The sequence below is a fragment of the Oryzias latipes genome, chromosome 3, assembly GCF_053564925.1.
Source record: "Oryzias latipes strain Hd-rR chromosome 3, Olatipes_Hd-rR_3.1".
Taxonomy (NCBI): Eukaryota; Metazoa; Chordata; class Actinopteri; order Beloniformes; family Adrianichthyidae; genus Oryzias; species Oryzias latipes.
Genome location: NC_136239.1, coordinates 6,236,978 through 6,262,647, shown reverse-complemented (window position 1 = coordinate 6,262,647; position 25,670 = coordinate 6,236,978). Strand labels below are relative to the sequence as shown.

At 40.2% G+C, this 25,670-nt stretch overlaps 1 protein-coding gene and 1 long non-coding RNA gene across 17 annotated transcripts; one reads left to right on the top strand and one right to left on the bottom strand.

Annotated features, from left to right (window-relative positions):
- The first annotated feature begins 8,977 nt into the window (after positions 1–8,977).
- LOC144990919 (uncharacterized) lies at positions 8,978–20,136 on the top strand. 16 transcript variants are annotated; one of them, XR_013654783.1, is made up of 9 exons: positions 9,691–10,221; positions 10,363–10,434; positions 12,348–12,426; positions 12,502–12,589; positions 12,705–15,889; positions 15,962–16,050; positions 17,144–17,281; positions 17,701–17,830; positions 19,459–20,136. XR_013654783.1 is itself a non-coding variant. In XM_078944173.1 (6 exons), exons 1-6 carry the CDS (start codon positions 9,162–9,164, stop codon positions 12,997–12,999), a joined length of 546 nt encoding a protein of 181 aa, XP_078800299.1. In that variant the 5' UTR covers positions 8,978–9,161; the 3' UTR covers positions 13,000–14,023. The 16 variants fall into 16 exon arrangements, 4 of the variants coding, with proteins under 4 accessions (XP_078800299.1, XP_078800301.1, XP_078800302.1 ...); XR_013654780.1 differs by having other exon boundaries at positions 12,271–12,403; XR_013654781.1 differs by having other exon boundaries at positions 12,271–12,426.
- On the bottom strand, positions 19,855–21,533 carry LOC144990920 (uncharacterized). Its single transcript, XR_013654784.1, has 2 exons — positions 20,812–21,533; positions 19,855–20,204 (listed from the first exon to the last, which is right to left on the bottom strand). It is a non-coding gene; the product is annotated as an uncharacterized LOC144990920 (long non-coding RNA).
- Between the last annotated feature and the right edge of the window lie 4,137 nt (positions 21,534–25,670).

Here is a 25,670-nt window from a genome sequence, read left to right as displayed (position 1 = left end):
AACGTTATAAGGTTTACAAAAACAAGTTAACAAATGTATTGAGACAAGCTGAAAAGAAATATTATCATAGGATTCTGCATGAAAATAAACATAACTTAAAGGCTACGTGGAATATTCTGAATAAGGTCATAGGAAATAAGTCAGGATCAATGGAACTACCTCACTTCTTCCTTAAAGACAATGTGGTCATTAAAAAGCAAGAGGACATGGCAAATGAATTCAATTCATTTTTTGTAAATATAGGACCCAATTTAGCAGAAAATATTACATGTAATTTACAATCAAAAGATATTATTAAAAATAAAAATTGGATTTCTCAATCTATGTATTTATCTGATGTGACTGATAATGATATTTTGACTACAGTATACAAACTAAAAAACAAGACCTCAAAGGACAGTGACGGGATTGACATGAAATTAATAAAAATGACCATAGATTGTGTTGTAAAACCACTACATCATATCTTTAATCTTTCACTTAGATTAGGAATTTTTCCTGAGAAGATGAAAATAGCTAAAGTTATTCCTTTTTTTAAAAATGGAGACAGACATACTTTTAATAATTACAGACCAGTTTCATTACTTTCACAATTTTCTAAAGTTTTAGAAAAGTTGTTCGTTAACAAACTAGACAGCTTTATTGAAAAAAATAAATTGTTAAGTGAGAATCAGTTTGGGTTTCATTCTAATAGGTCCACTGGTTTGGCTATAATGAAAATAGTTGAAGAAATTTCAACAGCAATTGACAAAAAGAAATACACAATAGGAGTTTTCATGGATTTAAAAAAGGCTTTTGACACCATAGATCATTCTATCTTGATTTCTAAATTATATGCATATGGGGTTAGAGGAATCGCCCTGAACTGGATCACCAGTTATATATAAAACAAACAACAATATGTGCAGTTTGGAGGTAAGAAGTCTGATCTCATGAATATTATCTGTGGACTCCCACAAGGCTCAATTGTAGGACCTAAACTTTTTATTTTATATATAAATGATATTTGTGATATTTCTAAGTTGTTACAGTTTGTTTTATTTGCTGATGATACTAACTTTTTCTGTTCTGGGGATAATCTGAAAACCTTAGCTAAAAGTATTGAAATGGAAATGATAAAACTCAAAATGTGGTTTGACTACAATAAACTATCTTTGAATCTAACTAAAACAAAGTTTATGGTATTTGGTAATAAAAACAGAACAGAAGTGACTTTGTCCATTGACAACATAAATATAGAACAGGTGTCTGAATTTAAATTTTTAGGGGTTATGTTGGACGACAAATTAACATGGAAATCTCATATATTTTATGTAAAAAATAAAGTAGCCAAGAGCCTTTTTGTTCTGAACAAATCTAAATATGTTTTACCATGTCATATTATGCACATGTTATATTGCTCTTTGGTTTTACCTTATTTTACGTATTGTATTGAAGTGTGGGGAAATACATATGAAACAAATATAAGGCCCTTAATTCTGCTACAGAAGAGAGCTATTCGAATTATTCACAAAGCTAATTTTAGAGATCACACAAATGAACTTTTTATTAAGTCAGGCTTATTAAAACTCAAAAATTTAATTGAATTGCAGACCTTATTAGTTATGTTTAAAGCCAGAAACAGAGATTTACCAGAAGACCTTCAAAAGCTTTTTATTTTTACCACAGGAGATGAAAATCATAGGAGAAAATTTGATTTCAAACAACAGATTGCTCGAACAACATTAAAGCAAAAGTGTTTGTCTATAGCAGGGGTAAAAATATGGAATTCCCAGGAGAATCAGTTAAAAAGTTGTCAAAGTATTATTCAATTTAAACGGATGTATAAAGCTAAACAAATTAGTTTGTACAAACTTAACTGTTGAATGGAATTATTGGAATGTATGTAATAAATGAATGGAATGTATTTACTGTGTAGTGGAACTGTACATTGTGAAATCTGAGCACAGGTGATGGTGTGAGAAATGTAAATGTAATGTTTAAAAGGGAGCAGATAATTATAAGAATTGTGTTCTTCAATTCTGCTCCTTTCCAATCATGAAAATGTTTAATATGTAAGAGATATATGTAAACATTTGAACATCAATTTTCATGAAAGGAACAAATAAATAAATGAAAAAATGAAATGAAAATTATGGTGTGATACAGTATTACCTTTTGGAGAGAAGCTTCCCTTTATTCTGGTAATAAACAAACAGAAAAACAATACACTGTGTGATCCTGCCCACTCCAGTTCCCATACAAACAAAACAAAACAAAATTTAAGCTTTAACAGTGAATCCCCAAAATATCTCTCCTAAACCATCAATCCCTTTTAATCATCACATCACAAGTTAGAAACACATATTGCTGTAATTATACAAATAAAATTTAAAACCAAAAAGGGCAATAAACAATAGGATGGATTGGGATAGTAAAAGGATTTTAGGATGATGGCACCCACCTCTCTGACAGGAGGTCATACAAAAGGGGTGGGGAACAGTAGCCTTTGGAATATGTAGGGGAGTCAAAAGAAGTAGAAGAAGAAGAAGACGGGAAGGAGGGGCTATGACTAGGAGTGTAATGCAGCAGTTTGTTGGAGATCCCTCAGGTATGGTAACCCTTGAACAGATTTTGTGCTATTATAAAATAAGATAAAGGATGTCCCGGTTACATAAGTACTAATGTATAGTTGCCCAATCCGATATTACAAGTCCAATTCCCCTTAGATATGAATAAATACACACAAATTTTTACTTTTTATTCTAAGAAATTAAAAACGTTTTTGCTCTCGCGGGCTACATAAAATGATATGGCGGGCCACATTTGGCCCACGGGCCTTTAGTTTGACACATGTGCTCTAAACTTATGTAGCCCACTTTAGCTGGTGTCACCCTACTGCCACTACTCGTAAGGTAGTGAGCACATTATATTTTATTTCTATAGCACCTGTCACAGACAGAGTTCAGAAGGTGCTTCCCAGGTTAAAAAAATACATATTGAGTGTGGTTTCTCCTCCAAGCTCGAGTCTTCTACCAGAGGCCTGGGAGCTTGAGGGTCCTGCAGTATCTTAGCTGTTCCTAGCACTGCGCTTTTCTGGACTGAGAGGTCTGAGGTCTTTCCAGGTATCTGTTGTAGCCACTCCTCCAGCTTGGGGGTTACTGCCCCGAGTGCTCCAATTACCACAGGCACCACTGTCACCTTCACTTTCCAGGCTTTCTCCAGTCCTTCTCTAACTCCCTGGTATTTCTCCAGTTTCTCATGTTCCTTCTTCCTGATATTCCCATCGCTTGGTACTGCCACATCCACCACAACGGCTTTCCTCTGTTCTTTATCCACCACTACAATGTCTGGTTGGTTCTCCATTACCATCCTATCATTCTGGATCTGGAAGTCCCACAGGATCTTTGCCCTTTCATTCTCTACCACCTTCGGAGGTGTTTCCCATTTTGACCTTGGGGTTTCCAGGCCATATTCTGCACACATGTTTCTGTATATTATTCCAGCCACTTGATTGTGGCGCTCCATGTATGCTTTACCTGCCAGCATCTTACACCCTGCAGTTATGTGCTGAATTGTTTCAGGCGCCTCTTTGCACAGCCTACACCTTGGGTCTTGTCTGGTGTGGTAGATCTGAGCCTCTATTGCTCTGGTGCTCAGGGCTTGTATATATATATATATATATATATATATATATATATATATATATATATATATATATATATATATATATATATATATATATATATATATATATATATATATATATATATACATATATATATATATATATATATATATATATACATATATATATATATATATATATATATATATATATACATATATATATACATATATATATATATATATATATATATATATACATAACATAAAAGACAAAAAGCATGTTCCATTCATCCCAAGCCCAGACACAAACAGTTTAATTTAAAATGCTTTGCAAGAACAAAAGTTTTCAGTTGACTTTTAAAAGAATTTATAGAGTCCAGGGACAATGGGAGCTCATTTCAGAGTTTTGGAGCAACAGCCTGAAAGGAACAATGTGCAGGGGACCATCAACGTGTTTTTATCCACTGACCTCAGTGCACGAGATGGACTGTAGGAGTCAATAAAATCGCAGACATATGGAGGAGCTTGACCACGGAGGGCCCTAAAAGTCAACACTAAGGTTTTATATTGAAAGCGGTAAGCAACCGGAAGTCAATCAAGAGCTTTGAGGATTGGGAAGATGTGATCTTTTCTCTTAGTTCGGCTCAAGATCCTGGCAGCCGAGTTCCAGATCAACTGCAGGCAAGACAGCTCCTTCTTATTCAGACAGGAAAACAGAATCTTACAATAGTCTAGCCGTGTAGACACAAAGGCATGACTAAGAAGTTCAAGATCTTCATATGACACAATTTCCTGAGCTTAGAAATATTCCTCCACTTGGTCAGCCATTTGGAGTGCTGCTCCAGCGACAGATCTTTGTCAAAAATGACACCCAAGTTTCTAAGGCTGGGTCTGAAAGCCTGGCCATGAGAACCCAAGTGCTGCTTAATCCCTGTTATAGATAGCATCATCAGCGGCAATAACTAGTGTTTCTGTTTTCTCTGAGATTAGTGGCAGAGTGTTATTACAGAGCCATTGTTTAATCTGCATCAGGCAGCTCATCAGACAGTCCGTCTTATGTGTCTCAGAGGGCTTAAAAGAGCAATATAGCTGGATATCATCAGAAAAGAAGTGGTAAGAGACATTGCTGAACTCCTGGATGATCTTTCCAAGGGGGATTATGTATAGTAGTAGTAGTTTCACTGCACAATTTTTCTTCTATTTGAGTAATCTTTTGATGTAACAATCTTTTGATTTATAGCTGGACGATGTGGCCAAAAAAATAAAATCTCCAATTTTTTCATTCAAAATTACATTTTGGGTTTTAATCCATTTTTTTCTTTCTGCTTTTGGTTTCTTTAACAAAAATTACAAATTACAGAATATATCTCCTTTGGAAATTGGCTTTAATCATTTCTGTTTTCTTCCTGAACCCCCCCCCCCATGAGAAGTATGGAAGCATTTGTGTAGCATAACTAAAAAGTCAAAACCAGAAATGCTTTTTCATTTTCAAAATTAAGCTGCATTTGTCTCAAAATTAAAAAGAAAAGTCAATCCGCCAAAATGCTTTTTCTTTTTCAACATCGATTATTCTGTCACTTAATTAAAATGATAAAGAAAACGGTATTTGACATTTCATTTTCAAAAAGTTCTCTGTAGCAAAATTCATTCAAAAATGTCTAATTTGACAATTAAAAAAAATGGATGAACAGAAATGCTTTTTCATTTTCAAAATGAAGCTGAATTTGTTGACTCAAAATTAAAATGAAAATTCAATCCTTCAAAATTCTTTTTCCTTTTCAACTTCGCCTTCAGAAGCACAAACTACAGGCTATTAAAGACATTCAAGCTCCAACCAACGCTAAGGAACTCCAAAGACTCCTGGGAATGGTCGTGTACCTTAACCGATTCTAAACCAAACTAAGAGAACTCAATAAAAAAATGTCAACTTCGGATGGGAACCCCATCATCAGCAAGCTCTCAATGAGGTCAAAAAAGAACTGTGCACAAAGCAACTGATCAGCTATTATGACTCTGACCCAAATACAGTAACCATCCTGCAGTGTGATGCCAGAACCCTGGATCAGCAGGCAAATTGATCAGCATGGACAAGAAAAAAATGGTCTGTACGGCATTGAGATGTTTGAGCCTCACAGAGTCCAGATACTCCAACGTTGAGAGGGAGTGCCTCACAGTTATGTTTGAACTAGAAAAGTTTGAATACTACCTGCTTAGAAGACAAGTAATAGAAGAAAAACCTTGCAGAGACACACCCACAAGACTCCAGAGATTCATCCTCAGATGTCTTAAATTTGACATTGAAGTTAAATACAAACCAGGGCGGTCAATCCAGTTGGCAGATGCTCTGTCACAAATCTGCCAGAAGACAAAAAAAGAAACAACATCAAGCCACCAGTCTGATGTCCATTTCAAATTTACTACTACGTCAGAGAAGCAATGGCACATGACTCGACAATAAATATGCTTAAAGATACCATAAACCAGGGGTGCTCATTACGTTGATGGTGATCGACCGGTTGATCTTCAAGAACATGAGGGTAGATCGCAGGCCAGCAAAGATAAATAACCAAACAAATAAAAACATATTTCTAAAAATTCTGTCAGCAAATTAAAATCCTCACTGAGAATTACGCGACTTAATTGACAGGCAGAACGGCTAATCGAGCATCTTCTGATAACATAAGTCACTGCACCTCCGTGTTTAAGGACACAGATCGCAAATTCTGTCTGCATCGGAAAGTCGCTACTTGCCCCACGGCACGTCACGTCCCCGGCAGAAGTCCACTGTGGCCCACTGGGGTGTTTTTTGGATGCCCGGTTCTCCTCGCGTGCCTCCAAAGTTCCCGCCCAATGGATCCGAGCTTACTGAGGCAGCAGTGTTTTCCTGTGGCATGCGCTTCTCGAGCGCTGGCCACGGAGCCAGCAACACTTTAGAGATGCCATGCTCCGCCAGTTGCATGGTTTACAGCAGAGTATGAAAAACGACAGTCACTGCTTTCTGTTTTTGTAATAAAACGCCTCATCTATTAATACAAAAGTATTTCCTCACCAATATTTGTGTACTCTTACTGTGTAGTTTTTGAATTATCAGTACATAAACAACTCATGTACTAACAGTTCCTAATAATATGTTCATTAAACAGTATTTTAGTGTCTCTCTCTCTCTCTCTCCCTCTCTCTCTCTCTGTATATAAATACACACACACACAGTGTATAGGTAGGTAGATCTTTAAGACATTGTTGTCTCTAAAGTAGCTCACATGCCAAAAAAGTGCGGGCACCCCTGCCATAGACAAATGCTGGCCTCAATACAGGAAGCAGTGTCCACCCCAACTGTGGGAATATTGGACATTTAGATGTGATCTTGTTTTGGAAGATGGTCTCATCCTGAAATGAGAGAAATTTGTCATTCGAGAGGCACTGAGAAATTACATTCTAGACATCCTTCATAGTGGTCACCAAGTGCCAGTAGTAGGATAACAGTAGGATAACACGTGCCGTTACACAGCACCGTAGATGGATGGAATAACACCACTGGACGACAATATGTCATCACCATATGAGCTGCCAAATGGCAGAAAACTAAAATCCTTACTGCCAATAAGCAAAGGAGCTCTTCTGTCACACCATCCACACGCTGACGACCACCTGAAGATGAACAGAGCAAAGCGAACGAAGCAGCAAGTGTTTAATGGCATGCGTGCTGGGAACGAGAGAAGTGACCTTCAGGACAAAGAACAAGTACATGTGAGAAACACGCTAAAACAGAAATGGGAGCCAGGAGCTATCTTGAACAGGCCTAATCCCATAAGAGAGCCCAGGACATACCTTGTTGACATTGAAGGGAAAACCTACCACAAGACAAGGGAACATCTGAAACCCAGACACACTGACACCCAGTGGGAATCGGCAGTTCAAATCCTCTCCAATAGATAAATCAAGACCAACTTCTTCATCACATCACTCACCAGAAGCAACCACATCTACCCTATCTGGCTCACTGGAGAAGACCACTCTTATTTACCCACAAAAGTCAGGAGATGTGGAGAACCCAAAAGAGAAACCCCCAGTGATGAACAACAAGGAAGGAAATCAGATGAGAAGCCGCAGTAATAGATCTGGAAGGATTAATCGCATACCACTAATGTTTAATGAGTAGATAAACTTATACTGTCCCTTTTAAAGTTAAGCAAGTTTGTTATTAAAAGAGGGGATGTCATGATACTTTTAAGTTAAGTTAGTTACAGTGTAAATAGACGACATAGATGTTGTAAGTCAAAACGAGTTTGTTATGTTCCACTAGATGGCAGTGTGAGACACCAGATGCTGCATTTCATGTTCAGAGTATACTGTTTTCGACTCTGTTTGACTGTTTTCACTGCCAAAATGTATCAAACGTTTGCTGCCAAATAAATTACAAGTTGGCTAATATCAAGCATCCTCATTTCTTCCCACACCTGTGACAGTAACATCAGTGTGTAAGACACCGCTGTCTCCAAAACAACACTTTTTATTCAACTTTCTGTTGCTGCTGTGAGTCCAACCGGTTTATTTTCCAGTTCTTGGATCCTGTTAAAAATCCTCACATGTCCGCTGCTTTTTTTTCTCAGCCTCGTGGAAGTAGCTCCTCTTTGCTTGCTGCTGTTTTCACATCTGCGCTTTGCGAGAGACCAGCGGACTGACTTTACTCCAAACAACTGAAGCGCAAGAGAGCTGGGAAAATAAAATCCAGATTTTCCCAAAAATAAATAGTCTAAAACAACAAATTCAAATCAATCAATCAATTGCACAGCCCTAGTTTGCTGTATTTTTTAAAGCATGCCCAGTAGTCTTTTCGGCTGCAGTGGCCCAGGCGGTTGATCAGGTCGGCCAATGATCTTCTTCTATAGCACTTTTGCACTTTGCTACAAGGCCCAAAGTCCTTTTTAGCCCAATTCACCCATGCACACACATTCACACACTGATTGTAGCTACGCTGCCTTACAAGCATCTAAGTGGGCACTGGTGATCAGTTTAGTGGTTCAGAGCATGAACTGTGCCCCCACCCCAACTAGAAGAACTCTGCCAGACCCGGGAAACAATGTCTCGGCGTCAGAAAAGCACCGTCTAAGGAACAGCTGAAATCCTCCAGAAGCTCCCAGGCCTCAGATGGAGGAGCTCAGTTTGACAAAGAGTGAGCCCTCCTGCAGGGGTGGGCATTTTAAAGCTCTCACCCCATCACTGTTCCATGCTTGCTAATTATCTGGATCTCTTTTGACTTTAACTTGATTAAATATTTGTTTGAATCAAAGCGACTTAGTGTTATTAATGGATACCATTCAAGTAACCAGAGTTTGGTTTCTCTGCATTTACAGCACAAATAGAGCAACCCAGTCTCATCCTAAAATGTGTAGTAGCTACATTTGTCCACATGGAAATGCGTGAGAGTTTTACAAAAACGCCCCCTAAACTGTGAGGGGGATACGTTTCATTTTTCTATTCATTTTCTACGAGCCTTCTCAGGATCACGTGACTTTGGAGGTTTGGCCTGCCGTGAGCAAAAAACATGGCGGATGCACGTTCATTTTTCGGTGGAATATCCCATAAAACAAGATATTTTGAGGACTAATTTTTATTTTGACAACATTTCTAGTGAGAAATATACCATTTTCTTTTAAAATATGCTTTCATTTTGGACATACAGTTTGTAGTTTGCTTGTTTCGTTCAACTTTTTCTCCGAAAGGCTCTGTTACGTTGGAGAAACACGTTAACTTTCATTCATATCTGCAGACGTGCGCGTGGGTCACGTGACTAATATGATTCTCTTTTTTTCCGCAGAAAATGCCATAAAATAAGAGTGATTGTGGACTAATTTATTTTTGAAAACATTTCTAGCAGTATATATCCCCTTTATTTTCGTAATATTGCAGACATGAAGTTGTTTGTTACGTTCAACTTTTCCTCAAAGGATCTGTAAGCGTCTGATCTTTTCCATTCATATATGCGGGCTGACGTGGGTCACGTGACGTGCCTTTCTCTTTTTTTCCTGTGGAAAATCTCGTAAAAAGGTACGTTGCGATTTACTAATTTGTTTTATTTACATTTCTAGGGATCCGTGTATAGGTTCTCTCGTTCCGTGTTGCTGTTGCGGCGATCAGGCTATGATTGACATGTGACAACAAACCGGAAAAATTTACACTACGAGTCTAATGGTGTGTGATAAAAAAAAACTATAAATATTATGATAAATGAGATGAAACAATTATTTTGATGGAGTTTATAAAATATTAGGATCTATTATATTCTTTTTTCTTTAACTGTCAATTTTTTGACGTATCTCATATATTATAGAATTACAATGAAGTGCTCTAATTTATCTGTTAAAAAAGGTTTCATCACTGTTTCCTGTAGTAATTCTCAATAATGTTTTAAATAGGATATATTAAATAGGATATATTATCTAAAGTAAACAGGCTTTTAAGCCTTCAATTTGCCCCAATTGACATGAAGTGCGCATTTCGAAAAGCCAGTGAACGCAGCGTCATACGGGCACCCCCACCCCACTCCCCCGGAAACCCCCGGATGAACCCGCAGGAAGGCGCGCGGCTGAAGAACTCTTGGACAGCTGGAAGGTGGGCGATGCTTTGAACTTTTCTCTGTAGAAATGTAATGTTTAGATTTGGGAAACCAGAGATGGGTTTTTAGTAAAAACGTGTTGGCTGTTTAGGATTAACGTTGAATGACGAGGCGTTTTTCCATCTTAAATTTAAAAGGCCGCAGGATCACGGTGAAGGCCTCTTCTGTATAGAGGACGGGGGCGGAAACGTCACGTGGTCTCCGCAGAGGTAAGTTTCCTTTTGGGTCATTTAGCCAGAAACGGGGGTCTGCAGCCCTTTAAACAGCTAAGAGCCTTTCAAATGTCTCACTGTCCAGAACTCAGTAGGACACACAAGGTGTCTCTTCAGCCTTTAGAAAATCAAACACTCATTTGCATTTATGTTATTTTGGAAACTGGATAACTACTGGGGTTTACAAAGGCTTTTTTTTTTACACATTGTAGATTTTATGTTGTTAGTACATCTCAGCCAGTATTTCTTTAAGGGCCTATATCATGCAACATCAACGTTTTAAAATTTTAAAGTGTATTATAATGTTAATTCCTCACAAAAACTAATCCACAGCGGTATTTTGATCCATTCACGCATCTCTCAGCATTCCTCTGAAACCCTCTGAGCACCAGCCCCTCCCAATTCACAATAAGAGGGTCCTCACATTGTGACGTCATCATAAGTGAGGAGCAGCCTCTTCTAGGAAGAGCCTGTGCAGCTAAAACCGCCTCCAGGCTAACAGACACGCCCACTTTCTCAATGGAGCTAGTGGTGATCAGCAAAATGCTTTCATTGCACAATATTCACATCCATCTTTGCAAAAGTTTGGGTGGAAGAAACGCTGCCGACGCCGACTCTAGGTTGATGTCATGAAATAGGCGACACCCACAAGAAGAGAAAGGCGGAGCCTCAGAGATCAAGGAAATAGTTTATTCTAAATGGCTAGCATGGTATAGGCCCTCTAAATTGTGCGTATTGACCTCAAATTGATTTTTTGTGGTACGTTGTCAGGTTTAAAAAAATTCTTCATAAATGCTGGAATTTCTTAAAATATTGTGCATCACCGCTTGATAGATTATTGAAGCATTATGGGTACTGTAGTCAGGAGCCTGGCACAGTAATACTTTGCTTCAACTGTTGAGTAGATCACCAAGTTGAGTAAAGTTTGACTTATCTGACTGTTTTGTTTTGCGTGATGCGCTGTGTCGTCTGAAAAATAGGATATTTGTTTGAATTAAAAACATTTTTATTTTTTGTCAGAGAACCGCAAAGGAGGGGTCAAGGAGCCACATGTGGCTGTGGAGCCTCAGGCTGCAGACCCCTGGTCTAAACAATTATGGCTGATTTGGCTGACCACATGTATTTATCCTAGCATTGTCAACAAAGTTAAAGAGCCGCTCCAATGGAAGTCATGTTTTTAAGATCAAACATTTTTCTCTTTATTGAGAACATTAACAAAAATATAAACACATACACAATAATATAAGATTAAAACTGTTTCTGAGTATTTATTCAAATCTCAATGGATCAGGAGAAGATGAAACTGTCTCAAAAAGCTTATAGTTGTGACGCTCTAACTGCCATGAATGGGCCAAAGTCTCTACTCCGCTCCAATTCTGATGCATCCACTTGCAGACAAATACCGGTAGATCCATTAATGTCCTGAGTTCCCTTGTCTGAGCTGGTATCTGGCTCAAAAGTGTACACATGGATAGCTCCAATGTTGCTCATTGATTTTTTTTTTTGCTATGCTAATGTCGGCTAGGGCTTGTGAGGTGCTATAAGCTAGCGGGAGAGAGAATCAACAAATGGTTTATGGGAAATTAGCAGAGGCAAACATCTGCACCACAGCTCTGAGGTGAAATTCTTATGAGCTGCTGTGCTGCAGAAAAATGTCTTAAAAAAACAAAATGATCGTAATTAAAAAAAACTCTGGGAACGATTTTATAATAGCTAAAAATTCTGTTGGAGTGGGACTTAAAGTCCCACTCCAACAGAATGTCTGATTCCTGATTCTTGTATGTATGTATATACATAAAAGAACCTCGTGTTTTTTTCCCTTTCCTCTCTCAGACTGGTCAGTTATGTTGAGACAACATGCACAAATAGTTCCTGGACTGATCAGAAGCTGTCAGGTTCATCTGTTTCAGGGTCCTGCATGCTCTCCCTCCATGTTGGCTGTAGCAGTGGATGGAACTTGCTAAATGTACTGTTTTGAGATCCAACTGGGTTGTGTAAAATTCTTTTCCACCTACATTTTTGATGGTAAATGTTTTTCTTATGTAAACTTTTCTGTTCTTTTAGGCTCAGTGGTTATTTGGAAGATGCGTTTTTGACCAAAAACACTGTGGTGACCTCCTTTGTGAACTGCATTCATGGGGAAATAGAATATGTAAGGTTATTTTCATGGCCTCTTCCTTAAGAAAATGAACATGCCTGCATATATGTTTTATTGTATTTTGTGTCATATCATCATGTTAATTTACGACATTTATTTGTTTTGATAGAATCCTGGAGATGGGAGATGTGGAGCAGGAAAGTTTGTGGCAGCACCAGAGTCCTCCAACAAGTCTTCTGGCAAAGTAAATGAGGAAGGATCGCAGTCTACCGTCGTGGAGTTTTGCTGAAAGGCCTGAACATGTTCCATCCATGCATCCATCTTCTTCCATTCATCAGGAACCAGGTTGTGAGGGCAGCAGTCTAAGCAAAGATGCCCACACTTCCCTCTCCTCCAGCTCCTCTTGGGGGACCCCGGGGCCAGCTGAGAGACGTAGTCTCCCCAGCGTGATCAATACTCATTGAAGATGCATCCTTTTTGTGTAGTTTGTTTTCTCAGTTTAATACATTTTGATCCTTTCATTCTGCACAGACATCCTCGCCGTTCAGCCCGGTGGCTGGAACAAGCGGAAGTCAGAAAAGCTGGAGCAGACGTGAACGGAATGATACCTCCAGGTAAAGACTGTGGTAATGTTGTAGATAAATGTTGGCTTGTTTCTTTCATGTTACTCTCATGCTGTTGATGTGGAATATCTCTTGATTTCTTCAGTATTATTAATACATTAATCTCTTCCCACAAGGACCAATCAAAATGACCCAGAGAAAAACACTGAAGGGCTTTGTCTGAGCATCAGGAAAACAAGAATCAGCTGTCATCAACAATTGTTAAAAATCTTTTGTAACCTTTGTGCTATCTTGTGACCCCACCCTCACATTGACGTGTTCTCCCTACCATGACAAAGGTGGATAAAGGTGGAAAGATTTCATGTAATCCATGGACACCACTGAAGATCACAAATCATTGAAGAAAAAAGGTTCAGAGCACTGTCTAGTGGGTCTAGATGACCCAACTCCCAATGGTAAAGTGCCTAGGATAGCACAAGGGTTACACTTTCTAAAGTTGTTGCATAACTGATCAAGCATGATGTGATGGATTGCAGGTTATGGTGCCATGGTAAAGAACTAAAGGCTCTAGGATGTCATGCTGCTGACCAGACTGTGGTTGGTGAAGTCCAGCAGCACTGCAGGTCCTTGAAGTGTGGTTGAAGAGCTCTCCTCCCAGCTTTTGGATGGTTCTGCCCCGCAAAGCCAGGAGGTTTCTCTTTGTGATCTGCATGGATGTCCAGGGCTTGTGGCATTTATGTGTTTTCTTCTTCATTTCATTTTTAGGCAGCACAGAATCATTGATGGAGAGAGAACATGAGGGACTAATTGTCTGCTGAGGAGGAGACTTTCTGCAGTTCAAGCCCCAGCTCCACCCCTAAAAAAAGGCTTATATAAAGGAAAACCTCATTTCATTTTTGTACCAATAAATGACTTTTAATTGAAATGAGAGATTTTTTTTCTGAACTGCACCAATGAAGGGTTTTTCAACCTAAATTTCAACAATTACATTGTTTTTTACCTCCGTTCAAGTTTCTACAACACTAGCTAAACATTTCAGTGCTCACACCTGTGCTGAAGACACTTCTCATTTTATCTCAAACGTTTGGCCTTTGATTTGTATGTCCAACACCTTAGAATGAAACACTGACCTATTAAACTCATATAATGTGCTATGCATCTCCAAATCCTTTGTCAGGGTACAGACTACATTTTAATTGTAGCAAGACTGAAGTAAAATGTAACAAAATGACAATGAGTTATCCTAAATTAGGGGTAAATGACATGAGAAATTAAGAATATTAGAAGTGTGGAGTGATATGTGTATCAGTATGTTAGCTGCAGGAAGGGTGCTGTCCTTGACACGTTCATTTACTCAGACAGGATGACAGGTAGGGAAGGGGGTAGCCGATGATCTGCTCCAGTATCTTCAGCACTGAAGCTTCTGTTGCTCTTCTTCAGTTTGATCTGAGAGCCAGACCATGATGCAGTTGGACTGGCTGAGCGGTAGGTTGCCAGCAGCTTCAGACGTGCTGATGTGCATTGTTGATAACGTCCTGGATGTTAGGAAACCAAGTTAGATCAGCTGAGATGGGGATGCCCAGGAAAGGGAAGCTGTGAACCCTCCTCTGTGCCTACTATAGTCCAAGATGACTTTCATGGTCTTATTTGCCGATCAGCCTTACACTATACAGTTTCCGCACTTGTCTACAAAGTTCACCTCAGTGACCTTTAATAAGTCTTTGTTATTGGCAAGTTAATTACTTATATCCAAGACATGGAGATGTGGGTCCAGTATGAGCAGGATTTGGGAAATGGCAGTTGCCAAATACTCGCATGAAGTTTCAAGGTTTTTCCCTTTATTTGGAGGAAAAAAAGTTTTTGGCCTTTGTTTGTTGTGCAGAATTGCAAACCTAGAAAGAAATCAAGTTGAAAGAATTTATATAAATGTATTTGCCCTTCTTTTGACCCTTCTACATCATGAATATTTGGTGGCTGTTGCTTGGCAACTGTGAGATCTCTCCATAGGATTGACATGGGCTGGGCCTCTCAATGACCTTGATATGATTGTTCTTCAGCCATTCCTTGGTTGCCTTGGCTGTAGGTTCTAGGTCACTAACCTGTTGGAAGACCCATCCATGACTGATTTGAAGGGTCCTTGCTTAAGGAGGGTAGGAAGTTCTCACTCAGGATTTTCCATTAATGGCTCCATCAACGTGGTGACGTAGCTCTGTGCAGAAAAATAGCCACAAAGCATAATGCTTCCACCTCCATGTTTGACAGTGGGGAAGCTGTTCTTGGGGTCATAGGTAGCAATTCTCCAAACCAATGGTTGAGTTGACGCCAAAGAGCTCAGTTTTGAGCCAAACATTCCATTATGCAGAATAAACTGATAAAGCAAACCCTATTTTTCAGTGTCTGATTTTCATTTTTTCATAAATCTTAGGAAAATTTAGATGATAAAAGTAATAAATATATGAAAACAGTATAATACAGTAAATATGTAAATATTTGATGTGATGAACAATGCTTATCTGATTTAGACCCAACATGGAATATTTTATGACAGACACACATCAAGTTGTGTTATTTAATGCACGTAATTTAGACACAAATGATAGAAATGTTTGGTTTATATGTCAAAGAGGCCATGTGAAAATTTTAGTGCAAATACGCATGCGTGCGCGCCGTGCACATTAAGCCACCCCACCCCCACGTATCCGCGCGCCGGTCGGTGGGTGTTGGGCGTCAATAAAGGTAATCTGGTTGTCGCGCGTTCTGCATCTCTGCACGAGCTAAAGAAGTCTCAAAGGTAAGAAATGTAAACACAAGAGGCATTAATGAAAATACTTTATGGTCATCTGAATGTATTTTCATCTGACAGATGAATGCAGCTGTTGTTATCACTGTGACGGCAGAGCGGTGCTTAAAAATACGGCCTCCATCGAGAGACTGAACGTAACACGACTGCAGGTTACTATGATCATCATAGAAAAATGTATTAATTATTTGTTTCGACTGTATAGTTATTGTGGTGGAGCAGAGGAAGGGAGGTTTGTGAGAATCGGGGTTACATTAGCTAATGATTATGGCAGCGCTCGCGCCACCGCCGGTTTCCCGGCAAAAAAAGGAACAGTAATTTACTGATATATTAAAGTGTTATGATTGACCTATTTAGGGTTTTTCTCCAAATTTACACACACGTTGTAACAACGATCATCTGGACTTGGTTTTGTAAATATTTTAAAACAGTCTCTGTCTCAGAGACCTGGACTGACTGACTCCTCCCCCTCACGTTCCAAACAGGAAGTACCCGCTGGCTCCAAGGAGCCAAAATCCTGTAGACTTCTAAAGAGAAACAAACAGCTGTTAGTTAGTCATTCTATGGGTCAGATTAACCATTCTTGTTGTGATACCCTTTTCAACATGTTTTTGCTAATTCCAGTTATTTGTTTTACAAAACTGTTTCTTTATCACAAGTTATTCAAATTATAGACTGACCAACAGATGCCTCAGTAATAGCATGTGCCACCTTGAATGTTTGTTTGACAAATTCCACCAAGCTCACTTTCAGTGGAAGCAGTGTGGACTTTCAACAAGCTTACTCCTGATTGGTGACAGTAGTTGCCATAGAATTGATACTCAGATCAATCACTGTCAACTGGCTCCAACGTGGTGACGTCTGTATCACAGAGAAACGACGACAGAATTGAATTTGTTATGATGGATCTGGAAGGAAATGGGTGACGTCACACTCGCTCAGACCTTTTCTCTGATCCAGTCAAACTGCTTTTTTACCAGTTTTATTCCAGAAATCATTTTGGATAAGAGGAAAGACATCTTCAGCTCAAAACCAAGTCTTCATGACCTTTTTTTATAACTTTTCTTTTTAAAATTCAGAAATAATAACCTGCACATTCTTACAAAACTGTTAGACTTCAATTGCTACCTTAATTTAATTGTAAAACTAACAACCATTAATTGTCATTAATATGGCAATATTTTCCCCAAATCTTATCAGAATGGGGAACTGGAGACATAAAAATTCTGCTTTTCCTATTTTCAGCTGAATCTGCCACGAGGCTCGACAACGTCTTCCATCAACTGTGATCGCTGTGGCCGCCAAAACATCCAAATGTAAGACGGGCTACAAAGATTTCAGGCCAAAAGAGAAAGCCTCACATGTGATGAAGTGTCTGTATTGGTATGTATTTACCATCTGTGACTCAGGGTAATTAACCAATTGTCGATCTGTTCACAGTGTTGTATGATAATTTAAATTTTGACGATGACGATACAAAAATTGCTGCCAAACCTGCCAAAAAGTCCCGCCTCTTACCACACACATGTTGTGCCCCCTAAGTTGCCCTAAGTTACCTGATCAAGCAGAAACGTGCTTTGACTGGATGAAGGCCTTGTATCAGGTATACTGGTAATAATAATTTTACATTCACCTCAGTCTGTTGTTGTTCCTCATTATTCATGGAAGCTTGATGACACGACATTTTCTATCTGCATGAACTCTAGTTTGATTAGAAACTGTCATTTTTGAACCGTCAGCAGATCTGGTCATGTCTCACCAAAACAACCACACTAATCATTTCATCATTTTCATCCATTAAGGTTGGAAAAACCAGCAGCCCTCCAGTGCTTCAGCCGTCCAACCATCAACCGTATCAGACATCCATCCTCTCACCACTTCAGCCCCACAGCCGTCCACCAGTGTCCCAACTCCTGACATTTAACTATCCTGGTACAATCTTATTTTTCTGCACAGTTAGCAAAAATGATATGTTTTTAAGAAATTCCTGTGTTTTTTTATCCTCAACAAATGTTTCTCCAAAGAAATGTGAAAATACAGAATTATTCATCTGGTGGTTATTTTTACACTTTTCCTCAAATATTTAATAAGAAAGAAATAATTCAGTTCAAGTTTACTTTAGCTTTTCTTTTTAATGGGCATTACAGTTGATATAAAACATATAACATGCAATTAAAATGCTTTGTAGTTAAAAACATTTTACACACTATTAAAAGATTCTATAAAATATTATTTAAAAAGAATCCTTTCCAAGAAAATGTTGACTACCGTATATCTTCCCATAGTAGCCCTGGCGTTTATTCCATCACAGACAGAACAGTGATGGTTAATGGGTTTATTTTGCAGCAAAACTTCATCAAGAAATGTAGACAAACACCAGCAGATGAACATTTCAGGATTTATTCAAATGATGAGAACATTGGATTGTGTTCTGATCAGCACTGGCTGTTGACGTTTCTTTTCTCCTTGAAGCATCAGCCTCCGTATCAAAAATCATGTTGGTTGTCATGAGGATCTCTTTCCTGGAGACACGCCCACCTTTCCGTCTTTGTGCAATAATTCATGTTCAAACCAGTTCTTCTAAGTTGTCGCTTTTCTTTGCATTTCCACCAGTAAAAAGTAATACGACAAAATACTTGCAGAATTTGTAAAGATTTGGATTTTGTATTATTAATTTGCCTTTTTTAGTCTTTTATTATAAAATAACTATGCATTATTACTTTATTTTAACTAACACATTTATCTTAGTTTACAGTAGTCCTCTTAAACATCTCTTAAACAAGTTTACACTTTTCATCTTTCAGAATGCAGCCGTGTGATTGTAGGAAAAGATTAATATGCAATGAGGACATTTAAAGAAAAAAGGAGCAGTTTTTATTTTACATTATTACTATTTTAAAGTAGAACTCTAATGTATATAAATGCTTTTTTTATTAATTTGTTTGGCATATTTACTGTGTTAGAGTTCTGATGATTGTTTTGAGTGGTAAACGTTTTTATTTTATTTATGAAACCCAGATGGAGTTAATGGAGTGCTAGTCATGTTTTATGTTGTATATATTATTAATGAATTTATTTATTTATTTTGAAGTGCCTATTTGCAAGTAAAGAAGCCGGGGTTATGGTTAAAATACGTGCGGACAATCCAGCAACGTGCCTCTTCAACATGAATTTCCATCAGTTTTTTTGCTTGGTCGCAAATAAATAAGTCCAAATAATAATCAGCCTAATTTGTTTTTTTGTTTATTTAAAATTATATAAATCTTTTCTAATTTTGTCAATAAAAGGACAAAAGGGGTAGATGATGGATGCATGTCCAAGTTTTATTATTCATGTTCTACGAGTTGTTAGATATTGATTATTTGATGCTTTTGTGCTATGCGTTAAAAATCAATGTAATATTGTAATTATTCATAAATATTTGAATAATACTAATATTTCCTACAAAGGATAATTGACACTAATCAAATTAAAAACAGTCGTCCTGTAAGCACTGAGTGAACAAACTGTAGCCCATCGTCTATCACTGTTTGATTGAACCTTCTCTACTTTTCTTGCAGGGGGGGGGTCATGGCCTCTACGCTGGATTCCAAAAAAGAGACAAAAAAACCCCGCCCTCAACCCCCACTCTTAGTCGGACATGTTTATTTTTTTTATTTACAATAATAAATAATATAATATGTATATTTATTTTGTTTTACTTTTTTATACTTAGTTTCCTTATTTCCTATAATATTTATTAGTAGTTGTTGTTTGTTGATGTTAGTTCTTTTTAGACCCTTTTATGTTAAAATAGACGTAAATGATCCAGATGCTGATATTCTAATATATAGACAGATTTATGAATGAATTATTCTCAACAGAAGTTCAACGCTATTGTGGTAGCAGTTTGACTGTTTTACTGTAATCTGTCGTGCCTCACCCACTGTCCATCCCATAAAAAAGAACAATTCTACATCATTAACCTTTTTTTATTTTTATTCATATGGCACATTCATAAATACAAAGTTATAAATCATACCCCCCATTTTTCTAACTTTATCAATGAGTTCAAACAAAACATGAACACAATAAGAAACTCTGACAATAAGAAAGCATTTAAAACATTCAATCTGTGCGTCAGTTTCAATGTTTTTGTGAAAAAATTCATAATAATCCCCTGGTTTGTTTCTTTCTTGTTGCTTTTTGGAATTGTTGTTTTGAATTGTTACAGTCAATAAAGTTTGTATAAAAAACAACTGCAATCTGTCATGCGACATGATACCTTCGCTCTGAAAAACATTTGATGTTTTGTTTCTTTAAGTACCTGCAAAACAAAAAGTTTGCATTAGCAATGGAAACATTAATTTCTATAAAAAATAAAAATAAACACCTGTTTGTCGCTGGGCTTATTTTTAAAACTTAATCTTCCCGATAAACGTGGGACTGGGAGCAATCACAAAACCAGTTTAGAGCCAAACGTCTTTTTTTTTATTATTTACAGTGTATTTCTTAACTCAACCAGTTGATGTTGAAAAAATACGCTTGCATGGGCGTTACGACAGAGTACATCGGTCCCTAGAAATGTTGTTAAACCTAAATATTAAACCTCAGACGATCTTATTTTACGAGATTTTTTTTCCACGGGAAAAAAAAGAAACTCGCGTCACATGACCCCACGTCAGCCCACAGATATGATGGGAAAGATCAGACATTGTACACAGCATTTAGACTTGTAGTGTGAATACTTTAACATGTAAAAGATTATTGAATAAAAAAATCGCTAAGTAAATTTAGAGAACTCTCCAGTCCGTTCATGAACAACATTCTTCCGGTTTGTTTAAATGTCCTTCAAAGTCGCAACTACACAGCATGAAACCTATACACGGGTCCGTAGAAATGTAAATAAAAATAATTAATAAATAGCAACGTACCTTTTTACGAGATCTTCTATATGAAAAAAGAGAAACTCAGGTCACGTCACGTGACCCACGTCAGCCCGCATATATTTATGGAAAAATATATGCGGCTGAAAGATCAAACGCCTTCAGATCCTTTGAGGAAAAGTTGAACGTAACAAACAAACTACGAACTGCATGTCTGCAATGAATGGATATTATGAAAATAAAGGGGATATATACTGCTAGAAATGTTTTCAAAAATAAATTAGTCCACAATCACTCTTATTTTATGGCATTTTCTGCGGGAAAAAAAGAGAATCATATTAGTCACGTGACCCACGCGCACGTCTGCAGATATGAATGAAAGTTAACGTGTTTCTCCAACGTAACAGAGCCTTTGGGAGAAAAAGTTGAACGAAACAAGCAAACTACAAACTGTATGTCCAAAATGAAAGCATATTTTAAAAGAAAATGGTATATTTCTCACTAGAAATGTTGTCAAAATAAAAATTAGTCCTCAAAATATCTTGTTTTATGGGATATTCCACCGAAAAATGAACGTGCATCCGCCATGTTTTTTGCTCACGGCAGGCCAAACCTCCAAAGTCACGTGATCCTGAGAAGGCTCGTAGAAAATGAATAGAAAAATGAAACGTATCCCCCTCACAGTTTAGGGGGCGTTTTTGTAAAACTCTCACGCATTTCCATGTGGACAAATGTAGCTACTACACATTTTAGGATGAGACTGGGTTGAATAGAGAGGATCAGTGTTCATGCTGAAGGAGGTTACTTTGCAGAACTGCTTGATCAGAACGTTCTGTATTCAGCTCATGCAATGAAAATGGGATTAAGTAAGCGTGATGTCACCCGTAAAAAATGGTTTACTTCTAGCTCCAAAATGAATTTAATTCTGTTGCCATTTTTCTGCAACATGGACGCCGCAATTTGGAGCCAGACCATGTCAGTAAGCAGTGATTGGTAAAAGTCGGTCTGAATCAAGGTTTCTATGACAACTCATAGAATCATTTGCCAATCAGGAGTGAGCATATTGGAAATCCACACCCCTTCAACTGAAAGCGAGAATCTGTCAATCCATCAGAACAAAGCATCAACTCATTTCTCAACAATATAAACCTGCCCAAGTTAAACGAAGATCAAATCACAAATTTAGACTCTCCGCTCTCGTTGTCTGAGCTTCATGAAGCTCTGTCACTTATGCCTAATGGTAAAGCACCAGGGCCTGACGGCTTTCCTGCAGAGTTTTATAAGGAATTCTGGGAACAACTGGCACCAACGTTTTATAAAACGGTAAAATTTATCAATGAAAGCCAATCTCTACCACCTAACATGAACTCTGCCAACATTATCCTTCTTCTAAGACCAGACAAAGACCCCACGAGTCCTTCAAGCTATCGCCCCATTTCTTTAATTAATGCAGATGTAAAAATTATCTGCAAAGCACTAGCACAGAGAATAGAAAAAGTCACTCCTCACATAATTGACTTTGATCAAACTGGATTCATCAAAGGCAGACACTCGGATGATAATGTCCGCAGACTCGTTAACATAATAGACTTTGCCACCATCAAAAACCAGGAAATGACTATACTATCACTGGATGCTGAAAAAGCCTTTGATAGAGTAAACTGGAAGTTCCTCATTGCTGCCCTCCATAAATTTGGGTTTGGAGAATCATTCATCAATTGGATCAAAATATTATATCACAACCCCAATGCATCAGTTAGAACTAATAAACAGACTTCCAACAGGTTTTTTCTTGGAAGAGGAACTAGACAGGGTTGCCCACTCTCCCCCTCTCTTTTTGCAATATTTATCGAGCCTCTAGCTGCAGCAATAAGACAGAATGAGAGTATTAAAGGAATTAAAACCAAACACAGCCATCATAAAATTAGTCTCTATGCAGATGACATATTACTGTTTTTAAATAATATACATTCTGTAAATGAAACGGCAACAATCATTAATGAATTCTCTTCTATATCAGACTATTCCATTAATTGGAATAAATCTGTTTTATTACCACTGAACAGTAATGCGGAGCAAGGACTCACAATACCAGTCAAATCAGGCAATATAAAATATCTAGGTATTTATTTTTCCCCCAAAATTTCAGAACTGGTGCAGCTAAACTACACCCCATTACTGAAAAACATACAGGACGATCTAACACGCTGGACCAACCTGCCTTGGTCCCTTATGGGGAAAGGTAGCCACGGTAAAAATGAAAATCTTACCCAAAGTTAATTATCTCTTCTCAATGATTCCCACACAACCGCCATTAAAATGGTTCAAAACATTAGACTCATCCATATCAAGCTTTCTATGGAACAATAAACCTGCAAGAATTAGTCTAAAAACTTTAAAATCTGCAAAAAGCTGTGGAGGATTAGAATTACCTAACTTCCACAATTACTTTCTTGCAAATAGATTACAATATATCTTAAAATGGTTAAAAAATAACCCAGAAACCAACTCATGGTTAGACTTGGAACAGGCGTTATGTGGAAAGATCAACCTGTCAGATCTTCCATTTATTAGCCAAATAGTTAAAAAACAGGATTGTTTCAAAAGTATTAATATAAATGCCACTTTAACAGCCTGGTGGGAATTTCTCAAAATATCAAAATCATCAATTCAACCGTGCAAAATGACACCCATCTGGAACAAACCAGACATCCTCATAAACAAAAAAATTATCCACTTCACAGCTTGGCAAGCAGGTCTCCGCAAGCCTCCGGTGCCTGGCGGGGGTTATTGGGGGCTCCGTTGGTCGGGGGATCGGGTCCGGCGCCTGGGTGGGGCGGGCTGGGGCGCTGCGTGGTCCTTTGGGCTTGGGTGTGGGGGTGCGTGGTGGGGGGGGTGGGGTGGTGGTCTGGCCTGGCTTGGGGGGGGGTCCCTTTTCCTGTGCTGGGGGGGGTTGGCGGGGGGCGCTGCTCGGGGGGGGGGGCCAGCGGCGCTGGATGGGCTTCCCATCTACGCCTGGGGCTGGGATCGGCCCTTCCCTGGCTCTGGGGCAGGACGGGACAACCCTCTTGGGGCCCCCGGTCGCTCTGGGTGTCCTCCGCTTCGGCTGCGGGGTCTGGGGGGGGGGGGGGGGGGGTCTTGTCGGCCCTGACCTGTGGGGGGGCATTCTGGGGGAGGGGGGGGTCCACTATTGGTACGGGGCAGGGGGGGTTGACGGGTCGGGGTCTCCGCTGAGGCCATCGGCGGTTTCCCCGGCCGGTTGGCTGCCTCGGTCCCGTCGAGGCCTGACCAGAGCTCTTCTAGGGCCGGCGTTTGGGGGTGGGGGCCTGGGCTTGCTCCAGGGGGGGCCGGCGCTTTCTGGCTCCTCTCTCTCTGTGTGGGGGGGGGGTGGTGCTGGGCCTGGGGTGTCGGCGCCTCCGGGGGTGGGGCCCCTGGGCTGGGTGGGCCTGGCCCCCTTGCTGGGGGGGGGGGCGGGGGACAGCTGTTTGACCACCGGGGGACAGTCTATCAGCTGTCCCCAACTTACCCCCTTCCTCATATAACCTCATAATAGGGTGAGGGGGTGGGGGGCTTAGCCTGCGATGAGCCTTGGGGGGGGGTTTACTAGGCAGTGGCCCCCCTCCTATGGTTGCCGTATGGAGTGGGCCCCCCCTCTTTCGGTTTTATTTGCACCTTAGACATGTAGGGCCCTTGGTAGGGGGGGTGCTTGGACATCACTGCCAGCAAGCAGCGGATGTCCTCCTAGCACCCTACCCGCCAATTTTAACCGCACCTTAGACATTTAGGGCCCCTTGGTGGGGAGGGTGAGGGGACGTCACTGTGAGTAATCAGGAGATGTCCCCTTAGTGCCCTACCCGCCAATTTTAACTGCACCCCCCTTAGTACACACACCCCTCCCCCCTCAATATATACATCCCAACATAAACACACACACATGCACACACACACCATCTCAAACACACATACACGCACACACATTTTGCAAGGAAGGTGGGACCTGGGTCCATCTGTCCCCTGCCTCTTCCCTGGTGGGGGGTGCGGGCCCCTTTGCAACGGCGGCCGTGTCCCCGGGGTGCCGGCTTCCTGGGCCCGGCGGTGCTCTCTCCGCGCGGTGGGGGAGTTCACATTACATCTGAGCCGGGGGTGTCTGGTTCCTGGGGGGTGGGTTCTGGTCCTTGCTCCTGAGTGCTGGGCCCCGCCAAATTTCCAACTGTGGCCGAGCCTGGTCGGGCCATATTTATAACACCCCTTGTGGGCCCTCTTTTTTTCCCTGGGGTTCCCCCCTCCTGGGCGGGGGCGGCGGGCCCCCTGCCTCGCTCCTCCCTGGACCAACCGTGGGCCGGGCGGATGGCTGCCTGGAGTGCGGAGCGGGTCTCCCTTGGGGGGTCCTGGCTCGTACCTGGGGTTGGGGCGGGGGGATGCCCGGAACTCCTGGGTGGTGGTGGGGTGCTCGTTTGGGGCTGTGGGCGTCCTTCTCCGGTGGGGCTCTGCGTTGGGTTCTCCCGGCGCGGCGGGGGGGCTGCTCTCCTGGTTGGGCTGGGGCGGCGCTCTCTTTCCCTCCGTGCTTCCCTGGCCTCTGGCTCTGGGGGCCTTGCGGCGGCCCTGCTGGCCCTGGCCTGGGTGGCGGGCTTGGTCGCCCGGGCGGCGGTTGTTCCCTGCCGGTTCCCGTGTGGCGTTGGGGGGATTCCGGCTGCCGCTGCTGCTGCGGTGGGGGTCTTGGGGTGTGGATGGCTGGGCACTCTCCCTCCTTCTTTTCATGTTCCACCATCCATTTTAGAAGAACATAAAACCTCACCTGAGCACTGGTGTTAGCTCACCTTTGCACTAATAGCTTGCATGACTGAATGACTGAAATATTTCACACTAGTTGGTTTTAAGGCATAAGTATGCGTGTGTGAACACTATCT